The sequence below is a fragment of the Pantherophis guttatus genome, chromosome 5, assembly GCF_059756535.1.
Source record: "Pantherophis guttatus breed Tessera chromosome 5, ASM5975653v1, whole genome shotgun sequence".
NCBI lineage: Eukaryota > Metazoa > Chordata > Lepidosauria > Squamata > Colubridae > Pantherophis > Pantherophis guttatus.
Genome location: NC_142067.1, coordinates 106,772,155 through 106,782,766, shown reverse-complemented (window position 1 = coordinate 106,782,766; position 10,612 = coordinate 106,772,155). Strand labels below are relative to the sequence as shown.

Below are 10,612 nucleotides of genomic sequence, written 5' to 3'. Positions count from 1 at the left end.
AGTGACAGAAACATTTCCGGCCAGCAAGTCATTCTGTGTGCAAATCAGTCCCAGAGGGCACTGTAAAAAATAGATACTTGTTTGGATAGTGCCCCATTCACAGTGAATATCTTCATCCTCAGGGAGAAACCCCCATTTTCCCATATAATCTTTAGTTCTAGCCAGACTAGTACATTTTATTATGTACACTACCCAGTGTCATTTGTTGACATGGGGCGACTACAGAAACCAATTCAATTAATCATTCTGTTAACTTTATAACATTACTCCAAAAGGGGATATAAAGAACATGATCAAAACATGTGAGTTAAGATGCTCTTGAATTTCTTCTAATGCTAACAAATGATAATCCATCCTTTACCAATATTCTACATATTGTCCCATAGATATTAATATTTTGATGGATTAATTTCTGCTTTAATTCATAGGGCATAAACTTTGTATTTTCAAAACATGAATCCATTGAGTCCTTTGACACGTCCAGAGTTTCCAGTTCTTGATTCTGAGCTTCTTGTTGTACATATTTTAAACTACTTCTTTAACTTTTGACAAAAGAAAGAAGTTTGGATTCTGAAATTAATTCTTTAGTATTAATAACATATTGAGTATTTTAGAAGTTGCTAAAGCATCAGATCCATGTTGAGAGGTCAAGCATATTTTAACTGGATATACTGTTATCTCCATTGTTGCATTGATAGTAAGGAAAATATGTCACAATTGCTGAAAAGATTTACAGTAATAATTCAATTGATCTCTTAAAATTATACACTTTTGCCCCCATGTTTTACCCTGTTATGCTAGAGAGTTGGTTATTCATGAGATTTCATATCAAATTTAAACTCTTAACTGAGATGACTGAGATTCTGCTTAAGAAACAGTCAGATAGGAGACAGCGTGGCCTGCAACTGGAAAATGGATGAGGAAATAGGCTTAGCAGGGACCCTTCTAAAGAGAGTTGTACATTCAGACTTGCAAGACTCTATTAAAGTAGCTTTACTATAAAGTAGAATTAGGTCATCTGTCTGTTCTAATTGGTAAGGACACCCTTTCTGCCTCAAATTTCTCTCATTTTATTTGTGGATGCATTAAAATAGCCCCAAAGTATATTTCAGTTTGGTGCTGGCTGTTACATAAAAGTTTTGCTCATCTCTAGAAAGGAGCTGTATCTATTCAGAAATATTAAAGCTGAGTGCAATAGGAATGGGTTATTTAAGATGTATGCTAAAACTAGATACGCTTTAGAATAAACAGGTGATGAATGGAAGTGGACTAAATACAAAATCAGCCAGTGTAGGAAATATGTATTTCAAGACAGTTTGCTCATACAGACATTGAACATCATTTCAAGAGAAAGGTATGACGAATGAGTATGCTGAATAGAGTTGTTGAGATCTAAAAACAAAAAGGTGAGAACTTTGAAAAAAAAGACATGTGCATTGTGAAAGTTGTCCAATTTAATCCACTATCCTCTATTTTCAACACAATTCAGTACATACTTATGGGCGCAAACGGAGCCAAAACATAGCTCTATCTTTGCATTCTCTCTAGTTAACATTTGGCGAGAAACTAATTTGTTACTTTTCTTTTGAATGCATCTAAAACAGCCCTTAATCTTCATTATCCAACACTATAATTTTGAACTACAAGTGTATTTTCTATTGTATGCTCCATTGGGACACTCATCTTGAGAAGCTTTTTTGCTTTTGACTCTCTGACCCTGTTCCAGGTAAACTTGTGCTCTAACTGAGAAAATCAGTGTCACCATCTCATTTTTATACCCAAAGAATTCCCTCAGACCAGAGGGACAAACTGCTTCTACAAGTCTCAGCAGGAGGAAAAAATAACCCTCTTTCCCTAAAATTAGCTCAGTCTGGGCAGAAGAAAGCACAATTGGGATTACTCACTGCCTTTCAACCATGTAGGATTCCCTATGTCCCTGATCAGAATGGACAATCAAGGTAGAACTTTCCTTATAAGCAGCACAAAAACATTTTTAAGGCTGGCTTTGTCCTTTCCATGCAGTTATAGAAACAATAGATGGCCCTGTCTGCTGATTGGAAGCTTTGGAAAAGGCCAGAATTCTTTTTTGGATTGGTGCAAGTCTTGATAGATTTATTCACCGACTTCTAACACTTCAGGAGAACCAGTCCAGTGCTATCCACCCTGCACCAGCATTAATATGCTCTGGGTCACTGGTCTGCTATCAAACTTTAATGTGAGTGGAGATTCTCAGCCAGGTCATAGTTGTCCCAAAAGTGCTTTTTCAAAAGGCAACTGGACTATTTTTCTTTGACGAAGAAAATGTGTAGATACTGATAGGATGATGGGTGGGGGTGGAAGTATTTCTTTGCAGTCATCTGCTTGTTAGTACTCTCTCTCTCAGAGTCGTTGAGGCCACTTGGGGGTTTATTTGTGCCCTCAGGGTCACCTGAATCAGAGTGCAATTGGTTGTGGAATCTTCTTGGAACTGCTGAAAGGGCTGCCTTGTAGACTGGAGATAGGTGCTGTCTGATTCCTCTTCTCTGTTGAAGGAGGACTGTGCAGTGCACATTAAGGAAGACAAAAGCCTTAACATTGAAGTTTACAGAGTCCCCCCGTCCCCCCCCCCCCCGAGATCAGTATTTACTATTTGATTCTCACCACCCCTTGGAGCACAAAATGGGAGTGATCAGAACCCTAAACCACCAAGCTGAAACTTTGCTTACCAGGGAAAAGAAAAAGAACTAAAGTATGTCAGAACTTGTGGTTATCCTAACTGGGCCTTCATCAAATCCAAAAAAAGATCCAACTCTTCCATTATAGACAGAAAGAAAGAAAAGAACAATAAACGTAGCAATATTCCATACATCGCAGGACTATCTGAAAAGCTCAGGAGGATTTTCAACCAACACATCGTACATGTACACCTTACACCCAAGAATACACTAATGCAGAAGCTTTCCACCCCAAGGATAAAACACCCAAACACAAACTGAGCAATGTGACATATGCAATACAATGCAGTGAGATGTGCAGATCTGTACATTGATAAAACGAAACTACTTCACAAGTACATGGCAGGACAAGATTCAGCTGTCCATCTCCGTTTGAAAGACAAAGGTCACTCTTTTGAAGACAGCAAAGTCCACATTTCGGATAGAGAGGACCACTGGTTTGAAAGAAGAGTAAAAGAATCCATCCATCTTAGAACCGAACAACCCTCCCTCAACAGAGGGGGAGGAATAAGACATCACCTACCTCTAGTCTACAATGCAGCCCTTTCAGCAGTTCCTAGAAGATTCCACAACCAATTGCACTCTGATTCAGGTCACCCCGAGGGAACAGATAAACCCCCCAAGTGGTCTCAACGGCTCTCAGAAAGAATGCTAACAACCAGATGACTGCAAAGAAATACAATCCTTCCATCCCCACCCACCATCTTGTCAGAATCTATTCTTCCATCACCCCACCATCAGAACTGATGAAGCTTCTTGGATATGAAGCAAAATATTTTTCTTCTTCCTCAAGGAAAAACAGTCCAGTTCCCTTTTGAAAAAGCACCTTTTGGATAGCAAGCCTTAAGCATTTTTTATATTCGTCCAATTGCCAGCATGCTGTAAAACAGCAAGTCACTTACTCTACTTATACATAAAAAAGCATTTTCTTTTTTTTATAACAATATCTGAAACAGTGTTGTAAGATCTTTAAAAAAACACAAATCACAAAAATTAAAGTGTCTTCTATTTAATAACAAGAAAATCCTTCCTTTGTTTTTGCTTTTTAATCTGCCAGATAAGAATAATGATCTAACATGATATGTTACTTCCAGAACAGAAACATGGTTTTCAGCTGGTTTGATGGACTACAAGACCCTTCACTATGAGAAAGTTGGCCTAGTACAATGAAACCTCCATACTAAAAAACTAAAAGAACGTATTTGAAAACCAAGGGATTATAAGACATTTTCAATACAGAACCCTGTCAAGTCTCATTATAATATGTCTCTTTGTGTGTGTGCATACACACACACAGACACCCATACATATATATCTGTATGTATGTATGTATTCTAAAGTGCATCTTTTAAGACTTGACTAGTGAAAGGACATTTTCAATTATAAAATACTTAACACAAGATATATAATAATTGTTAAATCAGAATGTACATTTTTAAAAACTAATGTTTAAATTTTGATTCACTAAAGAATAAAAGATGTCATTTACAAGAGTGTTACATCATTCTTCAGAATTATAGAGCTTTGGATGATCTTGTTACTTGCCAATCTTTAGATTTGAAATACAGTAAAGAAAAACAGTTCAGTCACGGACCATAAAATTATGCTTAGATTTTGGGAAGCTTTGGTGCACTGACAACAGGATTGGAGTCCTGCAAGAATCTCCTTCCTGCATTCTTGTAGTCATAAGTACAGGTGTGAGTCTCTGCATAGCGATGAGTTGCGCAGAAGTTGTTTCCACATCTGAAGAAAAAAACAAAGGGTTAGAAAATATCAAGACAAAAACTAAAAAAAGACTTTAAAACAATTGTTTAATAAAGCAATAGAGACCACATTTCAATAGATTATTTTCCATTGTCAGTTTTTTCAAATCTTTGTTCTGTGACTTTCTTGCCCAAGCAATTCCTCACTTTTTAAATATACTAAACATTTTCTAATGTTTGAAACAAAAAACCTGTCAGATAAGAGAAACTGTAAACAAAGATTTTTAAATACTGTATTTTACTCTTAAAATGAGATTTACAAAATGTAGGCATTCTTCTTTAGCTTTTATTATGTAATCTCATCTTCATTTAAGAGGACTTTGTTATGTTGGAAAACTGGAGCAAGAAGCACCAGTTAATGGAGGTATTTTATCAATAAAGATCATGAATATTTATTTACAATTAACTTTTCCCCTGAAAATCAAAAATGATCTCTAGCTGAATTTTTGTTTGTGAAATCTATGAGCATTCTCTATGATTCTGAACATCCTAAATGCAGCATGATATTTCCAGATGAAAATGGTTTTAGGAAATGATTGGCAGAGCTATAGCCATATTACCTGGAATTTTTGCTCTGTCAAACAAGGAGAAATATCATGTTTGTAATTTTTTTTCTTTTCTTTGAACAGAATAAAGTGCTATTTGTACTACTCAAGTGACCCTGAGGACAGATAAACCTCCAAATGGCCTCAACATCTCTCTAAAAGGATGCAAATGACCAGCCATCTACAAAGAATATAAATCCTTCCATTCCCCACCATCCAGTCAGAGCTGAAGAAGCTTCTTGGATGAGAAGCGAAACGTCTTCAAAGAAAAAAAACAAGAAACTCCAGTTGCCTCCTGAAAAAGCACCTTTGGGAGAACCATGACCTGGACGACTGAGATTCTCCATAGACTTTTTGCTATTCCAGAAATCTAGCTAAGATTGGTTTTTAAAAATTGGAATCTATTGAGATTTTCATTAAGAGAGGTTTAAATCTAGATTCATTCTGTAATAAATTACAATGAGTGAAATTGAGTTTTTAATTGTCTAGGAGAGTAACATTAAAGAAAGAATATTTATTTATTTATTTATTTATCTCTCAACCGCCCCTCTCCCTACTCACACAATGGGGAAAAAACTGATGTTTCACTGTACCTAAGGATCCTGAAGGCAAAATTCAGTAGTTCTATCAGGAACACAAATCTAATATAGAAACCAGGCTGCCTTCCCCAAGAGCACTGGGGAACCCTGTGGACTGGAAAAGAGATGATTGGTTCCCATCTTCAAAAAAAAAAAAAAAAAAAAAAAGAGATCCAGGAAATTATAACCAATCAACCTGGCATCAAAACCTGGGAAGATCTTGGAAAGATAATAAAGCAACAAATCTGCAAACCCTAAATGCAAAAAAAATTATAACCAGAAGCCAAAATGGCTTCATCCAAACCAAATCATGCCAAACAAATCTTATTTCATTATTTGACAGAGTGATTAAATTAATGGATCAGAGAAATGCTGTGGAAATAATGTACTTAGATTTCAGTAAGGCATTTGACAAAGTAGACCACAACCTATTTCTTGGTAAGCTAGTAAAAGTGGAATAGATAACATCACCACCAGATGGATTTGTAACTGGCTGACAAACAGTACTCAACATGTAGTCCTTAATGAACTACATCCACATGGAAGAAACTAAGGTTCCATTTTAAGCCCAGTATTCTTCAATATTTTCACAAATGATTTAGATGAGGAATCAGAAGGGGAACTCATCAAATTTGTAGATAACACTAAGCTGGCAAGAAGAATCAACAACACAAAATCCACAACACAAAAACTGACAATGACAGAAAAAACAAAATAGAGAAGTAATGCTAAAATTAGTTGGAGTGGTTGTTGCAAAAATGGCAAGAGGTGGCTCTATGTATGCCACTATCCTGAATAAAAGGCAAAATATATAACTAATAATATAGAATATAAATCCCATGACAAAAGCAATTGTGGAATTAAAAAACAAATCAAATTTACTATTATACAAACAGGCAGTCAACTCCAAACATATGACCCAAAATTATTGAATTCTGAATTAGGTAAAAATTCAAGATTTAACTGAGGACCATAGATAATAATGTTAGTGTGGTTAGTTACAGTTACAGTTAAGGATTAGGAGCAGGAAACCCCAGATTCTTTTCCTCCTGTAGGCATGGGAGCTTGCTAAGTGACCTGGGGCCAGATCCTTCCTCTGAGCTCTTATCGGTAGCAATGACAAGCCAATTGTTAAAAAACTAAAATAAAAATTGTCTCACTGCACCAGGCTGAACTCCATGGGAAGAACCGGGTGGATGAATGATAAAATAAGCAGACTCTGCATCACAAACGCCAAGAAAAACAATCTGCTAAAATTGTTGCTGTTAATGTTTACATCTCAAAACTCTTAATTAATCCTCTATTTCTTTTAATCCCTCAATTTGTTGCTGTTCTTTATTCACCATTTTATTAATTCAAAATATATGCTATCTTTTTATTTACACTACTCTGCTGGTTTCATCTCATCTCATTTATTTATAATAGTTCTCTATTTGGAAACAGTTATTATTTTAGAGGGATAAAATCCAATTCGTAAGAAAAACAGGACATTTCTTGATGTAAATTTAGTTCATGGAATTAGCAGTGAATACAATAATCCTTCAATTATAGTCCAAGCACTGCTAAATTTAAGGTCACCTTCATATTTACATACAGACAATGAAAGAGAATGATGGAGAAGAAACCTGCTTGTTAATTTTTAAATAGGCAAGCAAATTTTACAGATTGTGTTTCTTTTATTTTAGAATCTACTGGCTGAAAAGTGAAAGATTGGTCTTGGCAGTATTATTTATCTCAATACTTATTTAGCATTTATCCCAACTAATCTCTTTGTTTCACTTGAATAATGGTAAATGGTTTTAGGATGCAAATTCAACCTACCTACATTCATAGCTAGTTGCTAATCCAGTTTTCTTTCCACATAGGAAGCAATGTTTTGCAATTTTCTTTTTATGCTGAATAGAACAATTCACAGGTGGAAGATGAGTTGTATCACCTGCTTTCAAAAAAGTAAAATGTTCATAATTATTTTATACATTTGCTATGAAATAAATGATACAAGGGAAAAGCAGCTGCCAAGAAACATGGTTTTAAAAAAAAATGGCATGTTACTGATTTTTCTCAGGCAGCAGTAAATGCTTAATTTACATTTTTTAAAAAAAGTTAATGTAGTATTTCAGGATGTCAAACTCGATTTCATTGAGGGCTGCATCAGAGTTGTTTTTGACCTCGGGGGCTGGGGTGGACGTGGCCAGCTCGACATCACTCATGTCAGGGGCGCCTGGGGTGGCCCGAGCGCTCTGCCAGTGAAAATGGGCTCCTGAGCTCCGTTTTCGGATGCCACAACCTCCTGCAACCCTATGCCAGTGAAAATGGAGATACCATAGGCTGGTCCTTTACTGTTTCCAGGACGGCCCCACAGGCCAGATCTAAGCGACCTGCAGGCCGCATTCAGCCCCTGGCCCTTGAGTTTGAGACCCCTGTATATTAAACAACTGTAAAGTTAAATTGCATATCTATTGGAACTATACCTGTTAATTAAAACCTGTTCATTTAAAAAACTTGCTAAATTATTGTACTGAGAATTCTTCTACATCAATATGGATAATAGTATAGTGCTAATTTGCTAATTCAAAACCATCAACATTCAGAGTGGCTAGTAAATCGATTGATCAATATTTGATTTTTTATGAAAGCATTATCTGACAGCATTATCTATTTTTGTGCACTACTTGTGGTTTTTGAGAAATCACAGAATTATACTCGAGTTTAAAAAGGCTATAAAGCATCAAAAGGTTACTTCTCCAACTTCATTCAGTTCTTCTGAATTAAGTAATAAATAAGAGAATTAGATGGAATGTTTCCATTCATAAAGACAAGATACAGATAGAGATGGTGATAAAAGAGATAGGTAAACTGCTTCTTGCTTAGGATTTGTATTGTTAAATATGTAATTTCAGCCTGGCAGATAGTGTAGTATTATAAAAAATAAAAATTATGCTTTAAGCATTCTAAGAACAAAAACCAGGATGGGGGTTGTTGGAAACTACTATGTGAATCAAAGTTTACTGAGTGTAATATTTATGAATATTTAGTTTATCTTAATGTACTTAAAAGTTTGTGACTGCTTTTTTAATATTAATTTTTAATATTTCTGTGTAAATATGAGCTAAAATGTGTCATGTGCTCCATACAAATCCTAAAACTAGATAAAGTTGTAATTAAACAAATGAGTCAAAAACAAACTGGTTCATTTATTTATTGAGAAAAATGATACAAAGCTAGATGTTTATATGTGGTGAAAGTATGAGAACTGCTAGGATTATCAGTTCACTTAGATTTAAGAGTTTTTCAACAATGGGATGATAATCAGCTATAAGTGTGGAAGATTCTGCCTTATTTAAAAAAATAGAATCCTGGATATTTTAACCTTGATAAAATAAACCAATTTTATATTATTTCATTTTACTTCTAACCATCTTAATATTTAGTTCGTTCAAATCCTATCATCTAATTTGATTTATCTTCATTTCTTAGTTGTCCCATTTAGCAAGCCTTTTTTGTAAATCCAGCAGGAAAAAATTTAACCAAAACACTCCCTCGGTTTGTCATTTGTAGATCTAGTTAATACCCTTTTCTAAATAATTCTCTTGGTCGATCAATTGTAAATCAATTTTCAATAATATTTCTGTCTTGTCAGATAAAATTTGTTCTACATCTAACATTTCATAAACAATATTTTTTCCCAAAGGTCTATTCACAGCAGACATCACTACTAACACTGTTATTTTGACTACTATTTTCTGCTTCTATTGTTCAAAAGTTTATTTCAGTATTTTTACTGTCACAACATTTTGCATTATCTTAGTTTGTACATCTTTCTTCTACTTAAAATTTTTAATCTACTCTAGTTTCCATTTTTTGAACTCATGAACTTATCTATTTACAGGTAGTTCTCTACTTGTGATCAGTTGTTCAATGACTATTTGAAATTACTATGGTCAGGGAAAGGATGGTCCAAAAAGCACTTCCAGCTGTCATAAAACATTATGCTACTCCACTAGTGGTCACACAATCACAATCTGGGTACTTGGCAACTTGTTTGCAGTTACAACTGGTTGACAAGCCCTCTGAAATAGTATGATCGCCATCTGCAATCTTCTCTGCCGGCTTCCAGGGAATCAGTGGGGAAGCTGGCATGGAAGGTTGAAAGCACCTGCTAAGAGGACTCCTTCTTGTCTGTTCCTGCACCTCACCAAAGGAGTTCCCTTCTACACATGAAGGAGAGCTGACATCCTCCTATTGGGTGGAGAAGCAGAACTGAAAAATCTGAGCTATGTTCCTGCACCCAGCTGAAGGTTTCCCTTCTTTGTGAGATAAACTTCTTTGGCAGGATAGAGAAACTAAGCTCAGAAAGATCTGAGGTTTGTTTGTACATCCCGCTAAAGGCATTTGCTTCTGCATGTGGAGGAGAGCTGAAGTCCTGCTGTGGGGATGGAGAAATGGAGCTCAGATTAGTATTATCAATACCACTTCTCAGAAGCCAGACAGCATTCTGTTATTATGTACCAGATAGCAAACCTAAATTATTTAAATTGATAAAATGTCATAGTAATTTTAAAACTGCTTTAAGAGTATCTGACTGCTTCTCCAAAGCAGTCTAATGGTGCTTTTCTCACAGACTTCAAGAGCTATCTTTAAAGCTTTATTCTGAGTTTTATAATGACTTACCCTTAAATCATATATTATACTAGCCAACCCATGATCCTCTAAGTCATTGTTTCATAGAGATTTCCTTACCAGATTTCTCAATGCCTTCAACAGTAACAGAATTTCTAAGGTACTGCCTTCACTGGAAAAGTTGGGATAGATTCAGAGATGTATCTGCCTTGAACACAGCTCATGTTCAACTGTATAGCAAAGTCAAACATCAGCACAGGAAATGTTTTATGACATTTTGTATGTCATAAAATGTCATAGTACTTTATAAAACCTTAGTAAGACTATACCAGGAATACTGCATCCAGTTTTGGTCACCATATTACAAAAAAAGATATTGAGACTTTGGAAAA

The 10,612-nt window shown here is 35.4% G+C and overlaps 1 protein-coding gene across 25 annotated transcripts in view; it reads right to left on the bottom strand.

Moving 5' to 3' along the window:
- Positions 1 to 3,707: 3,707 nt before the first annotated feature.
- The window catches only part of ZFAND4 (zinc finger AN1-type containing 4), a 31,675-nt gene continuing 24,770 nt past the window's right edge, over positions 3,708 to 10,612 (bottom strand). For 6 of the 25 annotated variants that reach the window (XR_015734568.1, XM_034417849.3, XM_087895473.1 and 3 more), the window contains 2 exons: positions 7,426 to 7,539; positions 3,708 to 4,457 (listed from right to left, as the gene is read on the bottom strand). Coding sequence is in view for 20 of the 25 variants with exons in the window: in XM_034417849.3 (XP_034273740.1) it covers positions 4,297 to 4,457; positions 7,426 to 7,539 (275 nt within the window). In the remaining 5 variants the exon portion in view is untranslated. Of the gene's footprint in view, positions 4,458 to 7,421; positions 7,540 to 10,612 lie in introns of all 25 variants that reach the window. The other 19 variants (XR_015734565.1, XM_034417883.3, XM_087895481.1 and 16 more) reach the window with 6 other exon arrangements.